Source organism: Homarus americanus, unplaced genomic scaffold (assembly GCF_018991925.1).
Source record: "Homarus americanus isolate GMGI-L3 unplaced genomic scaffold, GMGI_Hamer_2.0 scaffold34360, whole genome shotgun sequence".
Taxonomy (NCBI): Eukaryota; Metazoa; Arthropoda; class Malacostraca; order Decapoda; family Nephropidae; genus Homarus; species Homarus americanus.
The window spans coordinates 10,516,414-10,540,459 of NW_024739403.1; the positions used below are offsets into that span (position 1 = coordinate 10,516,414).

Sequence of the window (24,046 nt, forward strand, 5' to 3'; positions counted from 1 at the left end):
TGATAGATGTAATGTATGTGTATTAGTGAGCTACTTTAGAACTGCATGATGTCTTTGGACTTTGGTTTTGATATGTGTGTGTGTGTGTGTGTGTGTGTGTGTGTGTGTGTGTGTGTGTGTGTGTGTGTGTGTGTGTGTGTGTGTGTGTGTGTGTGTGTGTGTGTGTATCTGTGTGTGTGTGTGTCTGTGTGTGTGTGTGTCTGTGTGTGTGTGTCTGTGTGTGTGTGTCTGTGTGTGTGTGTGTGAGGGGGGGGGGACTTTTTGGGGTCCACCTGACGCATCCCCTATCTCCCCAGTTATAATGGGTTCACTTTCCACAGCATTTTCTGGGAACACAACCCCCACGTTAAGTCAGGGGATAGTGTACCGCACTAAACTCAGCTAAAAGAACAGTTACTAAATCTGAGGTAGGGAGCCATTTTTTACTAACTGTGATGCTTTCAAGCAATGACACCAAGATTGTCTTATACACTGTACATCTATAACTCACTAAATTTATCATACCTAAAATTATGTTGTTTGGTCTCTTCTTTGAGTGTGTGGCCATACAAAACAGTGATGCATCATGTTTCTGCGAGAGCCGTTCTACCGGAAGGATATCCTCAAAGGGTAAAATTGGGTTCTTCTTTTGTAGGTGTTGGGCATCCTGTTTCTTGAGGGAGTACTGCAAGGAGAGACACATAAAAGTAAATTACAGTAGCATACACAGTATTCCAACAAATGTGAGGATGACTCATAAAACTAATGAAATTACTGACTGCAACTCAACTTTATATTTCATAGTTATCGTGCAATTCATTCTCTGAATCAAGATTTACAATGTACTGTACTAATTGTGAATCCTTCCTCAACAAACACCCAATAAACCAGATAATTCAATGATTTCACAAATCTAGAGCAGTCGAACTCTTTCACCATTCTAATCAACATTTTCAGTGAAGTTAATGAGAGAATTATGCATTGCCTGTAGCTTATTATTGCAAAAAGGAGGGAAGATGAAGGTCAATACTGAAATCCCATTTTATGTCCAAGCCCTGAATTAGGCAGTTCATGTGATGTATGGCATTAAAACATGGGCAGTTAAAGTAGACTTAAGCAAGCTGAAATGAGAATGGTGAAGTTGATGTGTAATGTGACACTGAAAGACAGGAGGCCAGAAAGAGAGCAGCTGGGTATGGAGAGTACAGTACATATTGGGGAGATGGTTTGAGCATTTGGAGAAAATTAAAATGAATGAGACTAGTTGGGTGAGGAGGGGCACAAACCTAACTGTGGAGGAAAGGAAAGTCAAGGGCAAGCCAAGAATGACACGGGGACAGGTTGTAAGAAATGACAGAGTTAGGAAATTGACAAGAGAAACTGCAAAAGACCATGCAACATGAAGAGATACCATCCAGTAACTGTGGCTAACCCATGCAAGCGTGGATAATCACCATAAAAAAGTGATGATGTAATATTCTCACAAAGCCACTGGTCTGGATCCTCCACTGCCAGAGCAAAATGGTCTTGCTGTGGAGTGGGTGACTCAGATCTGGGCCAGATTCACTAGCATGACCATAACTTTGATCCCATCTCTCCCCTTATCTCGAAAGGCTATGGTGATCGTACAATGTTGGCAATAGGCGACTCGCTAATGGTTCGTACAACGACCACAAGTATGTTTAGTTCAGTAAGCTACCACTAGATGGAGTTGGGTGCATTTGTTTGATTCCTCACTAAACCAATCACTGTGACCAGAAAAAAACTGTGAAGGAATATTAGCCAATCACAAGTTACCCATGCCAGCAGACGACACATAAAGTTACATGTGATAAGAACAATGGAAGGACAATACTGTAGTTTAAAAGGAAAAGGCGTCTGAATTTCCCTGATGAGATTTTCGTTAGCAATACAGGTTTCATATTACTAAAAGTAATATAATTATACTACTACTATTACTACTACTTATAATAATACAGTCTGTCCTTGCAATTTGGGCTTTTTTTATTTTTGGCCTTCAATTATTCACACATAATACCCTGGATGAATCCAAGAATGTCTGAGGGTACTTTTAAAGTTGGCAACATGTTCACAGCTGAGATTGGGAGCGCACAAGTTTTGTGGCATCCCACAAAGTGTCTCTGTTGTCTCAGGAGGCTGGGCCACGCACGCACCCTGACTCAGTCTGGGAAAAACACTAGTCCATCTCGTGGGTGTACTACTCTGTTCTACTAACAACTGTGCTCCTCGTGCTTGTGATGGCTCTCAAACGCCCTCATCCACCTTCATCGTGCTGTGGGAAGGTGCCCAAACAAGCCAAGAGAGAAAAGAAGGTCATGACCCCAGTGAAGAAGTTACAACTGCTGGACAAACTTAAGGGTGTCCAAAGCTTTGCCGCTTGTGGCCAGGATTATGGCATCAATGGCATCTGTCTGCTACATCAAGAAGAGAAGGATATTCATAATGCAGTCGCCCTAAATGACCCCTCTTCTGCCAAGGTAGCTGCTAATGTGAGGGATACAGCTATGGTGAAGATGGAGAAAGCCCTTAACATCTGGATTGAGGACTTTAACTGCCACCACACCCCTCTCAGCCAGAAGTTTATCTGTGAGAGCCAAGGTCCTGTATGACTGATTCAATGCTGTGGAAGGTGATGAAGGTTAAGTGAGTGGTGAAGGTGGTGCTAGTGCTGGTGATTCTGGTGATACCACAAAGAAATGTTTTAATCCCAGTAAGGGGCAGTTTGAGAACTTCACGAAGCACTACAACCAACACAACTTGAGGACCACCGGTGAGTCAGCCATGAGAAGCAGATGTAACAGCTACGGAGTATCCTGCGAATTTTGCTGAGATTATCCGGGAGAAGGGCTACAAGCCGGAGCAGGTTTTCAATGCTGACGAAACTGGCTTGTAGCGGAAGAAGATGCCAGCCAGGATGTTCACTTCCGAGGAGGAAAGGAGTGCACCGGACTTCAAAGTGGCCAAAGATCGTGTGTCTCTCCTGCTATGTGGCAATGCTGCAGGACACATGATCAAGCCCATGCTGCTGTACTGTGCCAAGCATCCGCATCAAGAAGGTTTAATATACATGGAGACGGCAATGAGGCACACTGCGTGAAGCCAGTGCACGCTGATGGCCGCCATATTAGTATGGGGTGAGGTGCGAGCGCCAGGACAAGCAACTTATCTTTAATTCTTCATCATTCATTACAGTGGTCCCTCGGTTAACGAAGTATCTTCCATAACAATCTTCAATTTGGTTAACGAAATCCTTATGAAAATCACGTTTTGTTGTGAGCATCAGCTGATGGGCTACTCTGCCAATTCAGTAATCTCTTCTATGTTTACATTTGTTTCCAGTGGAGTAAATATCAAGAAAGTTGTGCTCTTTAATATTATTGCCTTTTTATATTAAAATTATTAGTAATTTTAACATTTATTTAACATATTGATAATATATGCAGTACAGGGAACTAGTTTGTTGTGCGCCCATCAGAAGCGTAAGTCGGTCACAAGGCGTCAGTTGAATTTTGGAAACAGTGGAAAGAGCATCTATTTTGTTGGTGTCTTGAATATTTTTGCATTTTTCATTGAAATTATTGGTCATTCTGAACTTTAGTTAACATATTGATAATATATTGCGCAGTGCAGTGTTGATTTAAAGAAAATAATCTTGAATTACACCTAGTGAACTTAAAATTTTATTGGTAAAATGACGGCATCAAGCATGGGTCCCCTGAAAGGTGATTTCTCCTCCATCCCCACTTCCTTCTCTTCTCCCTTCTCCTCCACCCCCACTTCTAATTCCCATCATCATCATCAACCAGGAACCTTCTACATCACACCTCAAAGTAAGTGTACTTTACTGCATTTTTTTTTACTTTGTATGTACTTTTCGGTGAGCTGGAACCAATTACCCAAAATCCCATTGAAACAATGGATTTGGTTAACGAAATTTTCGGTTAACGTACGGCCTTCTGGAACGAATTGTGTTCGTAAACCGAGGGACCACTGTACTGACAAATAAAATGGAGTCAGTTTTGTAATACAGGTTGTACCTCTCTAGTCCGGCATTCTGTGGTCCGGAAACTCCCGTGGTCCGGAACGATTTTAGTTTGTCCAATAGGTAGATAGGCAGGTTTTTTTTTTTTTTTTTTACTTATCTGAATTATTATTATTATTACAGGAGTATTAAATTTTTGCCCCTCAGGCCCCAATGTGGGTCAGTGACCTATGCCCGGGTGGGCTAATCCCCTAAAAAAAAAAAAGCCGCGGGAAATTAAGGTTTGTTTACATCCGGCAGTTCGGCTGCTCTCTCTCTCTCTCTGCTTGTCTATACAGAGTACAACATTTAACCCTTCAATATATATGAGCAGTAAATAAGTGTTGCTTTCATATTCTTATGTAGAGTAATGACGATATATTTTCACATGTGCGCACTTACATACGAGCAGTCTCACTTTTTTTTTTACCATTAATGGTTAGCTACTTATATTGTTCCATTTATTAACATTAAATAACATTACAGGTACTTCAAGCAACCATATTCATTTTTTACATTAATTTTACTACAGCTAAACTCAGGGTCTTATTTTCTTCAGTTTTATATGTAGAACCAATCAGTCACTGGTTTTGTAAGCTTTAACATAAACAATGCCGGCAGCCGTCTCGTCTCCTCTAATATTCCACGTATTATTAATAAATTGTATTGTTAATTTCACACACGTACATTAATTCAATAAAAACAAATTCAGAAACATTAATTAAAATATATATGAACAGTAAATAAGTGTTGCTTTCATATTCTTATGTAAAGTAATGATGATATGTTTTCACGTGTGCGCATGCGCACTTACATATGCGATCTCTCTTTTTTCTTTACCATTATCGTTAGCTACTTCTATTGTTCCATTTATTAACATTAAATAACATTACTTAAAACAACCATATTAATTTTACTACAGCTACAACCAAGGTCTTATTTTCTTCAGTTTTATATGTAGAACCAGTCAGTCACTGGTTTTGTAATCAACGAATACAATGCTGTGTCATTTCCTCGTGTGTTTTAATATTCTACGTATTATTAATGAATTGTATTGCTCATTTTGCACACATAAACATTAATTCAATAAAAAAGACATTCAGTAATAAACAATAATGAATCTTTTGTACATAAGAGAAATGACGCTGTTTACACGATTATGCACGTCGTCTGCACGTTGGCGGGCCGTTCAAACCCGTCGAAATTCAAGTTTCCGCCGTCAAAATTTTTATTTATTTATTTTTTTGTGTGTTCCAATAAAATACGTTAAGAATTAAAAACTCGCGAAATTTGAGAAGCTACTATACGACATTTAACCCTTCAATATGTCTTCAAAGAGACCATGGTGCAGAGAAAGTGGTGCTAGTGCTTCCAGGCTTAAGCACAAGTCACTATCTATCCAGGAAAAGGGTGAATTTCCATGGTCCAGCACCGGTCAGGTCCCGAGGTTGCCGGACTAGAGAGGTACAACCTGTACAATTATATTTTTAATGAGACACCTTAATTAAAGACTAAATTATACACACTACGTATATGAAATAATAGGAACATACACTGCTTTTCATGACATAAGCACTCTGCATACATTACCTACAATCCACTGAACAAAACCAACTTATGAGTTTGTTGTATCCAAACTGAATAAGAAGATTAACTGAGAAACCTGTATCTCAGCTCTTATAGCACCAAAGCCTCTTTCAATTCATTTACCGAAAGTTGTGGTGTATGTCGACATTTTAAGCTTGAAAAAACCTCTCCAAAACCAGAGGTCGACTCATGCGCCGAGTATAAAATGTGAAGCTTTACCACAGAGTGGTAAACAAGTGGAACAGCCTGCCTAACACTCGCTGTGCATCACTTAGCGTAACTCCCGTGGCTGCCGCTAATATTTCCTACTGAAATTCATGTTTGGTAAACTTATTTAACATAGAGATTATAATAAAATAATAAATTCCAGTATAATTAAACTTACAACACCACACGCCATTTTCAACAGCTGATGGACAGTAAACAATTGATCAGAATGCCACTAAACCCAGGCGACCAGCCAGACAACTACCCGGTACTACGATACGTATGCCAACTGCGCAAATTTATGATAGCGCTATAAATTGTGAAACTTGAGTCATATTTCATCCTTTTTGCTGGGGAAGCCATGGAGATAAGATATTTTCAGCTGTTTAAAAACCGAATACCGTAAGTGTTAAACAGCTACAACTGGACAAGAAGACATCTACAGTGTTGTCAGATTGGTGTGTGGGTAATTAGTGGATGCCAGCAAGAGCATAAAGCCACGATGGTTTAGTAAATTGCCATGTAGGCTTGTTCAGTGTATGGGGGGTCAATAAGCGAATGATAGTCTAAGACTAAGCTGTGTGCCGACAGTGTAACGGACCCATAATTTCGCAGCTGGCCTCGTGGTGTTGGTGGCGCCACTGGCAGTTTGTCTACACCAGCTGATGCAAATGGCAGATCATACGCCAGGTGTACCATAATGTTCTACTATCATACCGTATATAGCGGTACTATCAAGGTGCTATACTGGTATGCTGATGAAAGTGGCGTGGCCTTATTACACATTTTTGCCATAGGCTATATCCACATTTCAGTTCTAGCCTAGCCTATGTTTGGGCCTTGGGGGGAGGGTCGACTTAAATGGCGAGTACTGTAGAGGCCTAAACCTGAATTTTAAAAAAAATCTTGGTTGACTTATGCGCCACAACTTACGGTACTTGTTGTGTTTAAGAACAGGCAGGGAGGGAGAGGGTTTTCCTTCACTAGAAGTTATTAAGATTTGTCAAAGTAGTGAAAAAATTTTCAAGAACAATGTAACTTCTCTGACTTCTAACTCATATGATAAAAAAAGATTCCCACAATAAACAGAAAATAGTTCAGTCTGTGTTAATGAGTCATTCAAATAAAATAAAAAATTTTCAGAGCTTCTTCACATGGCTGACCCATTATTGATATGGATTGTAGGTAATGTATACAGATTATTATAGTTAGCAGCTGATGGCCTGGACTGGTCTTTTGCAGTACTGTATGAGGTCAAGTCGTGCAGCAGTAACCCTTCCTCGGGTGTTGATATGAAGGACCTCACGTGGTCATGGAGACACCGGGTGGTGTGGTGTTCATGTGGTATAGTGACTCGTCCTTGGGTGTTGATATGAGGGACCTCACGTGGTCATGGAGACAGTGTGGTGTCGGATGGTGTCACAGTACCTCAAGCTCTGCTAGGTGGTGCTGTGATATCTAGTAGTCAGGAGTAAAGCCGACCCATCTGTTGTTCCCAGGGTGGACTGATTAACACTGCCTGGTCAGAAGGTGGTCAGTTCCCAGGGGTGCTTATCTCACTGGTGGGTCACAGCTCTTGCTGGAACTGTCTAGTGCTGAATTCACTGGCTTAAACACTGTTCAACACCGATCCCACTTCTTTCCAAAACAAAATTTTTACTTTTCATAAGTCTTCCCCTGCCAGTACACAGCCTCTTCACCACCAAGACTCCTGTTGTGCCTCCTCGTGGCAACACAAGGTAACTTGGTGCTTTATGGGCCCAGGCTAGACCAGCAGGGGATCTCGGAGTAGCAGTGGGCCCCAGAGGGACGACACATAGGCCCACTGGCATGTGGGTATGTCCTGGCACCTACCAACCACTGCCCCGCTGCCTTGCAGATTAACCTTGATAGGTAAAAGGCTACGGGAATAAACCCCTAACGAAAAATCTGCGGTAGAACCCTGCATCAGGCAGACTTGTTTACAGAGCTCCAACAAGACCCCAACGGCAGTATAGCAGGAGGAGGTGACCAACATGGGGACCCAACGACTACACCGGCAGAAGAAGACAATGCATGATGGACGGGCTACTAAGGCAAAACCCAATGGGCAATCGACAGTCGATTGCAAGTCTCCCCAGTCGTTGCAACACTTGCACCACTGGATCAAGAAAAGGGAGAGCCAAGTTGTTGGTTGCCATCTGCACTCCTGCCTCACCACATAAATCAACTTATGCACAGCCATCATCCAGCTCATCATCTTCAAAACCCTTATATCCCAAAAGTCGTATGGTGACAGGGACGGCAGAGATGACTGGCAGGAGTCTCTAGTCACAACTCTGCACATAGGCGGCACAGATAAGATAGTTGTTTATGCACTGGGATCTAGGCAGCAGTGCAATCTGGTCCCGTCTGTGCAACTCAGCAGCCCTTTCGAGGAGACCACTCTGCTCACCCTACATGGGGCAGGGGCTAGAAAAGGTGCCTGAAAACATAGCTTGCCTAAAGAACCAACCTGACTGGGCAACTGCACCCAGCAAGGTCACCCTTATGCAGTCAAAAACACAATTATAATCACATATCAAAACAAAACCAAACTTCCGTATATACTCATCTACAATCCCCCCTCGTTTATAGGTCGACCCTGATTTTTTTACCAAGAAATCGTTAATTTATGATATTCCTTGTTTAGAGGTCGACCCAAGTTTTTGAGGGTATTGGAACAACAAAACCTTCAGTAAAAACGCTCTACGTCCTATAAACTGAGGCTCGTCGTGCCTGAAACACCGAGTGCTGAAGGCAAATTGTTTACCATTTATTATTACGACACTACACTGAAACGCGGGTAGTTTCAACCAAAATATTGTATATTTCCATTCAGGTATTTATTCAAGTCAATTAGGAGGGAATATTATTGTAATACAACAGTTTTTTAACTGAAAACCATTCGAAAAGCGATTACGGTAACATCTTTTGAAAGAAAGAAAGCAAAAGTTATTGTTTTCGTCATGATTTTATCCCACGTTCCACTGTAATACGTACGTCATTTCAGCAAAAAATATTACATTTCCGTGAATGTATTATATCAAGCACAGTATAAATAGAATATCATTGTAATATAACAGTATTTTAACCAAAAACTACTAAAAGAATGAGTAACATCTCAAGAACGTCGGAAGCTTAGGTAAAGTCTTTTGTTTTCGTCATGTATTTTATCCTATTTTATATTGAAATACATCACGTTTCAGCAAAACTACTATTTATTTCCGAGAATATATTCATTCAGGCGCAGTTTAGGTAAAATATAGAAGTGATGTAACAGTTTTTAACTGAAAACAATTAAAAAAACAAGCACCCTCTAGCCCTGTTCAAGGAGAGGACTGGGAGGAGCTGTTTGGTGCTGAAGAAGATGACAAGGAAAATGATTTTGATGGATTTTAATGAAAATATTCAGAAATATGGTATCGTAGTATTTATTCAAGTCAATTAGGATAGAATATTAATGTAATACAACAGTTTCTTTTAAGTGAAAACCATTCGAAAAGCGATTACAGTAACATCTTTTGAACGAAAGAAAGTCATTGTTTTCGTCACGATTTTATCCCACTTTCCACTGTAATACATACGTCATTTCAGCAAAAATATTACATTTCTATTAATGTATTATATCAAGCGCAGTATAAATAGAATATCATTGTAATATAACAGTATTTTAACCGAAAACTATTTTAAAAAAACGAGTAACTTCTCTTGAACATCAGAAGGTTAGGTAAAATCTTTTGTTTTCGTCATGTATTTTATCCTATTTTACATTAAAATACATGACATTTCAGCAAAACTACTACAGACAGACCCTGACTTACGACTGCTACGACTTACGACCGCCGCAGATTTTTTATTAAAATAAATTTTTTTTTTTTTTCAAATGACACGCATTTTCTATACCAAAACGTTTCCAGTTAATGTAGTCTCCATGTATAATTAGAAAATTATGGGGGCCCCATGTGCATTCAGCTGACTACATTAAAGGTAAGTGCTCAGTCACACTGTAGCCATTCCTTATTATTTATTTCTTTCACTTTACTGTATCCATTCCTTTTACTGTACTGTATTTCATTGTAGATTATTTATTTATTTAAAAAAAAAAAAAAAAAAAAATTATCGATGTCGGACTTACGACCATGTCGGACTTATGACCTGGATTTGGGTCCCTAACCCCGTCGTAAGTCGGGGTCTATCTGTATTTATTTCCGAGAATATATTCATTCAGGCACAGTTAAGGTAAAATATACATGTGATGTAACGGTTTTTTAACTGAAAACGATTCGAAAAACACGTGTACCGTCTAGCTGATACGCAACAGCTGGTAGTGCGTCATGCATCGTTGTAAACAATAGGAGGTTGAAGTGGATTACCGGTTATTATATTAAGTGTGAAATATTGAAAAGGTTTTTATTACCGGTATTTTTTGTAGATCAATGAGTACTGTGATACCGTATATGATATGATAAGTTAGCCTGTGCTAAGAACTTCAACATAGACTACTGAAAGCACATTGTAAGGCAATTTAGCCTATTGTAAGTTGGTGAGCTTCATCTGCTGAAGGAACTGCACAACTTTTCATTACTAATTGGTACATATTTTACATTTCCATTGTTTACCGGCAGTAAATGGCAAATATTTTTCATGTCTGAAGCTAAAAGTTGCTCCTCGCCCTTCCCATTATGCACGGGTTCAACCTAACAAAACTATTACCTATGTAGAGGTCGACCCCCAATTTTTTGCCTAAAAATGTGGTCTTAAAAACTCGAACTACACACGAGTATATACGGTATACAACTTCTTATGGTCGCTGCATGGAATGTCGGGACCTTTCTGGATACTGGCACAAATGCACGTCCTGAAAGAAGAACTGTCCTTGTGGCAAAAGAGCTGGCTATATATAACATCGACATAACAGCCAATAGTGAATCCCAGCTCCCAGTCGAGAATCGACTCACAAAACGGGGGTCTGGCTATACCTTCTTCTGGATGGGTAAGCCTGCCGCTGAGAGAAACCGCATTTATGGAGTTGGCTTTGCCATCCGCCAACGCATCCTACACAGGCTAACTGAAATGACTGTTGGGATCAACGAGCGCCTAATCACACTCAGAGTCCCACTGAATCACTTACGTCATGCCTTCTTCATTAGTGCATAAGCCCCAACACTGGATGCAGAGGATGACATCAAGGAGATCTTTTATGCCGACTTTGACAGAGTGCTAACCTCTACTCCCAGAGAAGATAAAGTTGTGCTCCTTGGTGACTTCAATGCCAGAGTTGTTAGAAATGCTGACATTTGGCAGGGAATCATAGGGAGAAATGGACTAGGCATGTGTAATCCCAATGGCCTACTCCTCCTCAGCAAGTGTGCTACACACAACCTAACTATCACCACTACCTTGTTTAGGCTGGCCGACAAGTTCAGGGGTTCATGGCAACACCCACGATCCAAATACTGGCATCTCATTGACTACATCATTGTCAGAGAAAGAGATCGCCGAGATGTCATCACCCGAGCAATGCGTGGCTCAGACCACTGCGACACTGATCATCAGCTCGTCAGATCCAAGCTTTCATTTCACTTCACCCCAAAACAGCGAAGGCAACATACCTCCAGAAGAGGGTTTTAGCACGAAGTGTCTGGAGGATCCAGCAATAGCACATTTTTTCATAGAGCAGCTCGAAAATGAACTGACAAACAACCCAAATCCCAGTGTCGAATGGAGTATTCTCAACAGTGTCATGACAAAAACCTGCAGAGACCCTCAGCCAGGTCGAAAGAATACACCAGGACTGGTTTGATGAAAATTACCCGGAAATAAACGTACTCATCGATGATAAACGTGCTGCTTTAATTGACTGGCAGAACAACCCTCAGTCTAGAACCAAAGCTGATACCGACCACAGGAAGATCGCAGCTGCCCAGCACGAACTTCACAAACTAAAGAACGACTGGTTTAAAAATATAGCATGTGAAACACAAAAACTTGCAGATCAACACATGAAGCATAAATTTTTCAAGTCCACTAAAACATTTTATGGGCCAATCACTCATGGCACAGCCCCTCTCCGCTCATCTGATGGTAATTCCCTAATTAAAGACGAAGAAGGCATCCATCAGCGCTGGAAAGAGCACTACCATTCGCTGCTCAACTGAAACACCGATGTGGATGTCCAGACTACCCAGCAGGTCCCTCAGCATCCAGAACTGACCCACCTCAGCTATCCTCCATCCCTGTATGAGGTAACTACTGCCATGAAACAGATGAAAAATAACAAAGCCTCATGGCCTGATGGAATCCCAGCCAAGGTGTACAAAGCAGGAGGTCCTCTACTTAATAGCAATTTCCACTCTCTCCTGGAGAATATATGGAAAAAGTAGGAAATTCCCCAAGCTCTTAAAGACGCCTCCATTGTCAATATTTATAAGACCAAGGGAGACTGGTCAGACTGTGGCAACTACCGTGGGATCTCACTGCTGTCCGTAACCGGCAAGATTATCGTCCAAGTCCGCCTAAACAGACTACTACCCAAGGCGGAAAAATTCCTCCCAGAATCTCAATGTGGCTTTAGACCATCACATGGCACCACTGACATGATTTTTGCTGCCCGCCAGATACAGGAAAACTGCAGAGAACAGCGCCATGATCTGTACATGGCATTTATCGACCTAAACAAATGACTCGGTCAACAGGAAAGCCGGTTTGGCTGCCCACGAAAATTCATCACCATTGTGAGGCAACTCCACGACGGTGTGAATGCCAGTGTCCTGCACAATAGCACCCAGTCTGAGCTCTTCCCCAACCAAATGGGCAAAACAAGGATGTGTACTGGCGTCAACTCTCTTTTCCATTTTCTTGGCTGCTTTCCTTACTCGTGCCAGCGCCAACTTAGCTTGCGGGGTGGACATAGAGTACCGGATGAAGGATCTTTTCAAAATAAGACGACTCCAGGCAGGAACAAAGGTGTCGGCAGCTTCCATTACTGAACTTCAGTATGCAGACGACCTCACCCTAGTCGCTCACACAGAACACGACCTACAGGAGATCCTGAATACCTATGCAGATGCAAATGCACATTTCGGCCTTGAGGTGAATGTGCGTAAGACTCAGATTCTGTTTCAGCCTGTCCCTGGTTCAGCCACACCTCCACCATCCATCCAGCTTAATGGTACTACCCTCTATAATAGGGTGTGTCATACGGAGGCGAATTTTTTTTTTGAGTTTGAAAAATCGGCCCATGGTATTAATGATGTAGTTCTATGTGCAGAATCATGTGATATCTTCAGATTTGAAAAGTTTTCATTTTTTGCTAGGTAAATTTTGCTTGAAATCTTATGAAAATTCAGTATTCCCACCCTTTTACCAACACCACTAAATAGCTTATTTAAAGTAAAGTAAATGTATCAGGTTAATTTATTAGGATGAAAATGATCCAGAATAATTGAAACGAATGATCTTGACACATTTATTAAATTTAATATTCCTTTAGAAAACAAAATCATCAAATACAAAAACCGGTTTTACTACTACGACCGGTGTTGCTGCACACCATAGAGAACACGTCTTTCTTGCTTCTGTTTCTACTCATCACCTCCCTGCTGACCACCTGGCCTCGATGTAGCCTTCCTCCTCTCCTGGTTGTGTTGACGTGACTGCTGGCCTCGGGCTCACTTGCTGTACACAACGCTCTATACTCTGGGTGTGCGAGGACCAGGCAGGACATGCATGTGGGGTTGTCCAGGAAAGCTCTGACTTGAACATTGGTGAGGCTGCAGGCAAGAGGGGGCTCACTGCCAGCCTGGATGTTATCCAGATCTATGAGATCAGTGAGGGTCTTGGCACCTAGATTGACTTCAGGAGTCTTCCTGACCCTGAAGGAATCGCCACCAACTGATTCGTCATGCCCAGATCCTCTCATAAGTCTCATATCCAAGATCTTTTTGACTGCCACTCTTCTCTCCTCCTCATCCTTACTGCAGAGCATTGTCTGCAGAACTGCCTCGATGAGCACAATACCCAGGAAGATCTCCTCACAGTTCGCTCCACAATCTGAACAACCTTCCTTGGCTGACTCTCAGGAGCTCAAGCTGGAAGAGAACATGCCTCGGACCTTCGGAGAACGATGACTTGACCTTGGTGTTGAACCAATTTGGTAAGTAGACACTCACGATGAATTGGACAATAAGTCTCAGGTTGTAAAGCTGGTTCCCTTTCAGTTTATGATGAGCGAGCCAAATTCTGCAGAACCTGAGAGCCGTTGTGAGCCACCTAGAATGTGAGACTGGACCTATCTGCAGGTAAGCAAGTCTATCAGGCATGACCCCAGTTTCGATGGCACTGCAAATCATGTAACCATAGTACTGGTCTCAGGTAAATCCCAATGACCCAGTATGTGCAGCTCAGCAGTGGAGGGGGCTAGCCATTGATTTTTCAAAGCTCGGTTATTTCTAACTCAGTGGAAGGTCAGCATCTTGCCAAGAGGACAGACCATCGTGTTTGAAAAGGAGTCTTGCCATCAGCTCCTGGATCAGATGTCTGAGTGGCAGCTTCGTTTGGTGTAGAGTCCTGAACAATCCAGACCAGCTTCCTCCCAATCTTCAGCTCTATCCACTGTAGCATTTGCCACTGCCACCCTGTGTTACGTGTTGGTGCTGTCCTCCAATGGCCTACGGTCTGGTCTACGTTCCTCTCTCTGGGCCAGTTCACAATGTTATCTGCACTATCTCATGGTTTCCTGATGTCATCTTTCTCAGGTGAAATGCCACAAATACTTCCCTCCTGGTTCACTGCAGCAGCGAATGGTGCCTCTTCACCATGGCAGGGAACAACTTGTCAGAATCTCCCAACTTTCATGAACACTTTAGTGTCATCCCTTCTCCCATCAAAGAACAAACAATTGATTCCATTTTCTCTTATCCCTTATCAAGCTCCTCTTCTAAGGTTACTGAAGCAAGTTTCTCCTGAGCTCTCGCCGCGTTATAGTCCTCTGCCAGGTGGGCATCGTCAGGTGTTATCAAACCACCGTCCAATCAGGTATCATTGCTATCTCTGCAGTTTCTCTGAGACCAGTGTGGTGTCGCATGCTGGCAGAAGCTGTCTTTCGGGGATATGCTACTATTTCAATCTTATGCCTGGAAAGGTTTGGGATCATTATTTTTCTGGGTTAGGGACAAAGTCACCATTCTCCTAGTCCTTTTCGGATCAGCCATGGGGAAATCATTAAACTCTGAATCAGCTTGACTCCAATCATCGGCCTTTTTACCTCACCTGGGCCTTCTCAGTCTTTTCTCGGCAACTCTTCTCCTCTTCTGTCTCTCTTGGCAGCCTCCTGTCTCTTGGACTCCGGGAATAATCTTGGCTAGAAATCCATAGGAAGGCCCTATACTGTAATCTTCTCTCTCTGTGCTTTGACAAATACCAGTTCGATCACAAGGAATCTTCCAGTTCACGCTTGCAAATACAGGAGATGTAGACCTCCGGTTACAGTCTGATCGCATCAAACTCAGGACAGAGAACAATTGGGCACTTGCAAGTAATTATGTCAAATAACTGGTCAGTTGCTTGGCAAAGCTGTCATAACTGCAGTTTTCCTCTCCCAAGAGATATCTCTAACCTTTTCCCAACTGGCTAGCAGTCTCTCACTAATCTTCTTCTGACTTGTTATGACTTGAACTGAGCATTAGCCAGAGTGTGCCATGCCAAGACAGCTTTGGTCATATCACTGGCAGAAAATGTCTTTGTTTAATGTAAAAGTTCTTTGGTTCTTTTCATGATTTGCCTGATTAAAACACCCCGTATCCTCAAAGCATCTCTCAATGTGGGCAACTCCGACTTCAGGAGCTCTCTCCCAGACCCAAAGATAGTGACTGAGATGGCTGGATTTTTGGTTCCTCAAATCACAACACAAGCAACCATCGCAAATATTATCAACTTATAAATGCATCCAAGAATCTGAAACAAGAAAAAAATATTGGTGCAGGTTGTTAAAGAATGAAGTCAGAAAGCAATGTTCACTATTTAATTGTAATGCACTAATGCAGCTGTACGTTAGATTTTCGATAAATTTCACGCTAAAATTTACCTAGCAAAAGGTTGCAAAATATTGAAACTGAAATTATTTTCTGTTTATATACACTAAAATCTACCAAAAAGTGATGGGCCATTAGTTTTAGCTGACCTTCCCTCCTATGACACACCCTAATGGGCATGGCATCACATACCAAAGACAATTTGAGTAACAGCACAGATACTTCTCCCCTATGGCCATGATATTTGTTTGACAGTTCAGTTTTTACAAGTTGGTGGTAACATAGTTATACTGTACTGTACTAGTAGTACTGGCTCACACCATACAGTATATCAATCACATACCACCCTGTGTTGCTTCTTCAAAAAGGATTTGAATCTGCAGCATGTGGACTGCAACCCCAATAAAACAATTAACCTGCCACAGTAACCATTATTTTTAATTCAATTTACAATATCTTACATGCAAGAATATCAAACTTAATCAAGTTTCTTAAACTACAGTAATTATAAATGAATATTCATTTAAATCATCATGAGGTACACTTACCATATCTTTTAAGCAATGTCGAACAGTTTCACTAGTCTTTTGCCCATAAAGAAACAGAGACCGTTTTGTGTTTTCAATAATTTTGGATTCCCGACGCTCCAAGGCACGTTTTGACTTCTGTGTGCGAGGTTTTCTGTAATACAGCATAATGTACAGTACAGTATATTAATATTATAAAAAATACAAAATAAATAGTAATTCCAATATACCATATTCCAATATACCTGTATTGAACAGTGAAAAAAAAAAAAAAAAAAAAAAAAAAAATAATATATATATATATATATATATATATATATATATATATATATATATATATATATATATATATATATATATATATATATATATATATATATATATATATATATATATATATATATATATATATATATATATATATATATATATATATATAGTAAGCTCCAAGCATCCCTAAACCTAAGAGCAAAAAATTATGACAAAGTTTAACATGACACAATAGACATCAATAGAAATCTGTACAAAAAAAAAATCTGTATAGTATCTATAATGATTTCATTGCAAAACTAATGCTTTTATAGAAAACAGACTAATGGACAATGTTACACTGGAATATGCTCCATTCTGCAGGTGAAGAAAAAGATATTATATTAGGCCTGGATCATAATGATATACTGCACAGTAGAATTGAAAAAATAGATGTCAAGCAAATTGAATGCTATCATGGATCTAATATCTGTGGGTAAGAGAAGAATTGGATAATGAGCTACAGCCAGGGATGGAGTGAATACAAGTACAGTACAGTATTCCGTATTCGAATACTAATACTTTTTACTGCTATAAGCATGGTATGTACACTGTAGTGGTATATGATTTTTTGATAGGTATTCAATACAGTATAGTATATGAAACCTGTCCTGTATAGATATACTTATTTATACTTTCCTAGTACTGTAGGTACAATTAAATGTACAGGAAGTCCTCCCTTAATGTCTGGGTTACGCTCCTAAAAAAACATGACGTTATACGAAACAACGTTAAGCGGATCAATTTTCCCCATAAGAAATAGATACAATCCGGGAGTTATGTTCCCCAGCCTCCCTTTGCCCCATGAAACACATTACATATACAAAAAATCATTGCCATTTCTATAGAAAATAGTGCATGCATATACAACTACTAAGTTTGTATTGGTACTCACCGATGGGTGGAGATGGTAGAGCGAGTGTGTGGTGGGTAGTGAAGGGGAGGGGGATGGCGGGAGGGAGGGGGATGTGGGAGGGGGAGGGGGATGGCGGGAGGGAGGGGATGGCGGAGGGGGAGGGGATGGCGGGAGGAGAGGGATGGGGCGAGGGAGGGATGGCGGGAGGGAGGAGGGATGGCCGGGAGGGAGGGGGGATGGCAGGAGGGAGGGATGGCGGAGGAGGGAGGGGATGGCGGGAGGGAGGGATGGCGGGAGGAGGGATGGCGGAGGGGAGGGATGGGCGGGAGGAGGAGGGGGATGGGGCGTGGGAGGGGAGGGGGATGGCGGGAGGGGAGGGGGATGGCGGGAGGGGAGGGGCAAAGATAATAAGATCCCGTAAAAGGCAGAAGTAAAACAAGAGATGGGCAGGGTACATAGAAGAACTATACAATATTAAGGATAGAGAAGAGGTAAGAAACGAACAGATCAAAATGCCAATTCTGGAAACAGAAGTTGAGACAGCTGTAAAGAAAATGAAAAATGATAAAGCTTGTGGGGATGATCAACTTCCAGCAGAATTTATAAAACAAATGGGCAAGAATAAGATAAAATGTTTGAAAAAAATATGCAATTCTAAATACAGTATGGTCGGAATATATCGCGAGATGGGGTTCAAGGATGTTCACTATATACTAAATCGCGATATATAATTACAGTGACCCCTCGTTTAACGAACGCCTCGCTTAACGAAATTTCGGTTAACGAACTGCCTTCCATAAGGATCTTCAATTCGGTTAACGAACAAAAATTCGGTTAACGAATTTCTTACGAACCGACCTCAACATGTTTTCGCTTGCACTGACCAGGCAACCAGCTTTAGTATCAGTCCGCCAATACATTAATCGGTTCTAGGGCTTAAATTCCTTACTATTTTAGTAAATATCAAGAAGTTTATACTATTCAATAATTTTAAAAGTTTAATATTCAATTTTTTAGTCATTTTAACGATTATTGAACATAATTGAAGGTAAAGTGACTAGTTTAATGTGCGGCATCCAGCCTCTTCACACAGCAAACAGGAGTTAGTCTCTCTCTGTTTTCACTGGAGGTAACATCTTGCTTGAGACTCTCTTCAACTAAACACTTTTTTTCTGTGTTTCCAAGCAAATTATTGATCATTTTGAAATATATTTTACATATTGACAATATATAATGCAGTGCAGTGTTGATTTAAAGAAAATAATCTTGAATTACACCAAGAGAGCTAAAATGTTATGGGTGAAATGGCGCCATGGGGTGACTTCTCTTCCACCCCAATGCCTTCTCTTCTTCCTTCTCCTCCACCCCCATTCTAATTCCCATCATCATCATCATCATCCAGGAGCCTTCTACAAACACACCTCAAAGTAAGTGAACTTTTCTACCATTTTTGTTGAATTTAGGAAATTTTCGGTGAGCTGGAACCAATTACCCAAAAACCCATTGAAACAATGGTTTCGGTTAACGAACTTTTCGGTTAACGAACGACCTTCTGGAACGGATTGAGTTCGTTAACCGAGGGGTCACTGTACATGTAATCAAAGGGGGAAATAGGGTTAGGTTCTGGAGGCCAATAAAAGTGACTAAACTTGACATAAAATGGTACAGTCTACTAAAGTTAGCAGAATATAAATTGCTTCGCTAGAATCCTTGTAAGACAGGGAATAATTTGAATACATACAGTACATCATTTATTTTTCACAAGAGATACAAAATTTAGTCCTTAAACTAAAATGTACTAATTAGTACAAATCTTTTTGTCAATTGCAAATTATAGCATGTTTATATTCAAGTTAATCACTATCTTACAAAAATTTCAGCAATGTAAATTCTATTCTCTTAAGTCAATTCATTGACATTTTATAAGAGAAAAGGATAAACTCACCCTATATGACATAAATAAATACAATGAGGTAACTGTTGTCTGCGCTCCCAGCCCAGCTGTTATAATACATCACATCCCCCCCCCTCCACTTCTGGCAAGATTGAAAGTGGTTTTAGGCTTAAAGTTTTAATCTTATAATATGTCACAGACTAAAGTTAGAAGAATATAAATTACATTGCCGGAATCCTTGCAAGATAGCAAATAATTTGAATACAGTGGTCCCTCGGTTAACGAGCACAATCCGTTCTAGAAGGTTGCTCGTTAACCGAAAAACTCGTTAACCGAAACCATTGTTTCAATGGGTTTTTGGGTAATTGGTTCCAGCTCACCGAAAATTGACTGAAGTCAACAAAAAAGGTAGAAAAGTACACTTACTTTGAGGTGTGTATGTAGAAGGCTCCTGGATGATGATGGGAATTAGAATAGGGGTGGAGGAGAAGGGAGAAGAGAAGGCATTGGGGAGGAAGAGAAGTCACCCCATGGCGCCATTTCACCCATAAAATTGTAGTTCTCTTGGTGTAATTCAAGATTATTTTCTTTAAATCAACACTGCACTGCATTATATATTGTCTATATGTAAAATAAATTTCAAAATGACCAATAATTTGCTTGTAAACACAGAAAAAAAGCGTTTAGTTGAAGAGAGTCTCAAGCAATATGTTACCTCCACTGAAAAGACACAAAGACTGACGCCTGTATGGTGTGTTGAGAGGCTGGATGGTGCGCATAAAACTAGTTTCATTACCTTCAATTATGTTCAATAATTGTTAAAATGACTAAAAAATTTAATATTAAAATGTTAAAATTATTGAATAGTATAAACTTCTTGATATTTGCTAAAATGGTAAGGAATTTAAGCCCTAGAACCGATTACTGTATTGGCGGACTAATACTACAGTTGGTGGACCGCCAAATGCAAGTGAAAACATGTTCAGGTGGGCTCGTAAGAAACTCGTTAATCGAGGGATTGCTCGTTAATCGAAGTTAAGAATCTTATGGAAGGTAACTTGTTAACCGAAATCTCATTAACTGAGGCGCTCGTTAACCGAGGGACCACTGTATAGACATCCTAAATTTTGCACGAGATAAACAAATTTTCAACTCGTATTTTTGGGGCTATTTAGGGTATTTTTGTGAGTGTTCCTGACTTTATAAGGTTTTTGGCTTTTTGTGAGGTCCCATGAACATAACCCCACTTAAGTTGTGAGTCAACTGTAAATAAATTTATTACTACATTTTGGAAAACTTTGTAATTTTGGTAGTAGTGATAAATTTGGAATATTTCCTGCCCGATTTCCCTCGCAAAATAAAAAAAATTCTCGGCTATATATAGGAAAATGTCGATAATTTTGGTGACTTGTAGTGGTGGAGGGAGGGTGTACCACCCGTCTCACTGATGCACATCTTCCACAGTACACAGTGAAGACTGTTAAGCACCCTGCCTTGCTTGTATATTTTCAGCCTCCTGGCTGCCAAGCTCTTTCAATAAACCGTTAATTATTATTATTATTTATTATTATGGTTTGGGCTTGCTTTACGTATTATGGTGTTGGTGAACTAGTAATCCTCCCTCAGAATCAGATGATGAATCAGTACAACTACTGTATCTTGAGTTGATCAGTGATTTCTAACCTGAATCATTTGATAAGGCTAAGGCAAGCCTTTTCATGCAGGACGGTACCCCATGCCACACTGCGAGTGTCATACAGTAGCTCAAAGACTGAGAGGTACCTTTCTTTAATGACTGGCCTGGCATTAGCCCAATCTCAACCCAGTAGAAAATTTGTGGTCCATTGTTAACCCTTAGGCCCCGGGTGATGTTCCAGAACGTCCGACAGGCGTGCGCCGGGTGACGTTCCAGTGAAGTGAACATCTATTTTGTTGGTGTCTTGAATATTTTTGCATTTTTATATTGTACAGTAAAAGTCCAAAAATCCGGATGCCAGAAATCCGGACCACCCGAGAATCAGGACTTTTAGGAAATTAATTTTTTTTTTTTAGCGGGCTTTTGTGTATGTGCGCATGTGTGAGTGCCACAGCTGCACAGCGACAACAAGCAACCATGCGGTCGCCACTTTAAAAAGAGCAATCAAACTGTGACAATGTATGTAATTTTGAGTCCTACTCTTTTCATTTACAGAGTACTGTACTGTACAAGCCCATAATAATGGCTCCTAAAGTAGATAAACTCTGTTGTGTGAAGAGAAAGAAGAACACGTTGAAACTGAGTGAGAAACTTGAAATAATTAAGAAACTAGAACATGGTGTGAGCAATAATGTTCTAATGGAAACATACAACATTGGAAAGTCTACAGTTTATGATATAAAAGAGGCAAAGAATAAAATTCTAGAATTCACAGCTTTTTCCTTAAAACTGCTCGTTTTGATAAATGAAGCATGCTATATTTGCTAATGAATAAACTATCAAAATGTACCTGTTCATCTCTTCTTTATTCCTCCTTAAATTTAAATTTTAAAAGTACTGCCTGAGAATCCGGAAAATCCAAAAATCCGGACCAACCCAATCCCCAAGCAGTCCGGATTTTTGGACTTCTACTGTAGATAAAAGATGTGAACTACACGAAAGCGCTTGGGAACTTCGTGTTTTCTTCTTTCCTTGTGGTTATCAGCATATTCCTGGATCACGCGCACCCACAGTGATTTAAGTGCACGCACGCACGCACGCACTCACGCACACACACACGCACACACAAACATATATACAGTTAACCCTCACTTTACGCGGTCCCACATTCCGCGTTTCCACGTTTACGCGGTGCCCTGCCGGAACCCAGGATGCTCACATTCCGCGGTGCGTGTACCCCTTTACGCGGAGAGCGGCTGGCGAGCCGCGCCATTTTTGGATCCAAACTTCCCGCCATCCGCCATGTTGTGTAAGCTGAGCGAACATGACGCGCACAAGGTCGCCCAGTCATCAAAACATTACCAGTTCTTCACCCGCCACCCACCACAGCCGGCCCAAGTCAGTGATAGTGATAATTATGGTGAGGATATGGACTTATATGGACTTTGGGGATTTTGACAAAGAGGCCCTGCAAGCCTCTGTGGTGGATAGTGATACAATTGATACAAGTGACACAGGTGAGGGCCAATAATCTGCCCTCTGCCTCGAACCAACCGCCCATCCTGTGCCCAGCCATTTTTTCTACTAATGTAAGTGTTAAAAACCTAATATTATTGATATTTCTTTAATTATTAATTGTGTGTGCATACCATCATAAAGTTAAGATAATATTTTACTACAACATAGTTGTGTGTCGTCAAAAGTGGGTTGGGGATCGTCGGACTCCATTTCATTAATCCATATGTTATGTTATTCACTTTGGCGTTTTTTCACTTTTACGCTGGACCCTCCGGTTACATTAACCGCGTAAAGTGAGGGTTAACTCTCTCTCGTGTGTGTGTGTGTGTGTGTGTGTGTGTGTGTGTGTGTAATAAATAATATAATAATAATTAACATATATATATATATATATATACATACTCTTATATATATATATATATATATATACATATATATATATACTGTATATATATATATATACATATATATATATATATATATATATATATATATATATAATATATATATATATATATACATACATATATATATATATATATATATATATATATATATATATATACTTTCACTTAACACGGATTTTTCACATATCTGCCCAGTGAGTGTCGGCTCGAGGCAGCTATTTTTAGAATTTACCGCCACCTGCGCCTATTTGCCTGTTTTATCACCATTCGCCTGAAATTACCCAGCCAGAATATAATTTACATTGCTGGAATTCTTATAATTTGGTGATCATTTTTGAATATAAACATCATATATTTTGCATTAAACATACAATTTTGAATAAGAGGCCTATAAAAATAACTATTTATCTTTTTGTGCAAAATATATGACATTTATATCAAATATTCCTAGTCTTACAAGGAATCAGCAATGTCAATTATATTATCTAACTTTAGTTTGAGGTATTATTATTTATTAAAATTTAGTGGTTATCCACATCTCCTTGGGGCGGTTGGTGGGGGGTGGGGGGAGGACCGACCGACCATCCTATTACGTGAAAAAGAGGTATTTTTTATTAACTGAAGATATTTGTTTTTAGCTCATAAATTCATACAAATTACCGGTCAGAATATAATTTACATTGCTGGAATTCTTATAATTTGGTGATCATTTTGAATATAAACATCATATATTTTTGCATTAAACATACAATTTTGAATAAAAATTTTAACTATGTTGTCTTTTGTGCAAAATATGACATTTATGTTCAAATATTCTCTTCTAGGAGATCATAATGTCAGTGTATTATCCTAACTTTAGTTTGAAATTATTATTATTAAAATTTTTTGTGGTTTCCCCAAAATTTCTCTGAGAGGAGAAAGAGCGAAGGCAGTGTACAGTAGTGTGAGAGTGGGAGGGGTTGGTCCATTATTTGAATGGACATTAACTTGTGACTGTATTTCTCTATTTCTCTTAAGTATTATTGGTGTGTG

General features: G+C 40.1%; 1 protein-coding gene across 1 annotated transcript in view; it reads right to left on the minus strand.

Annotated features, from left to right (window-relative positions):
• The window catches only part of LOC121874645 (ribosome production factor 2 homolog), a 109,703-nt gene extending 93,141 nt beyond the window's left edge, over window positions 1-16,562 (minus strand). Inside the window, exons 1-2 of the mRNA XM_042378875.1 lie at window positions 16,416-16,562; window positions 505-664 (exon numbers count right to left, since the gene is read on the minus strand). Coding sequence (XP_042234809.1) covers window positions 505-664; window positions 16,416-16,562 — 307 coding nt within the window. The remainder of the gene's footprint in view (window positions 1-504; window positions 665-16,415) is intronic.
• Window positions 16,563-24,046: the final 7,484 nt, after the last annotated feature.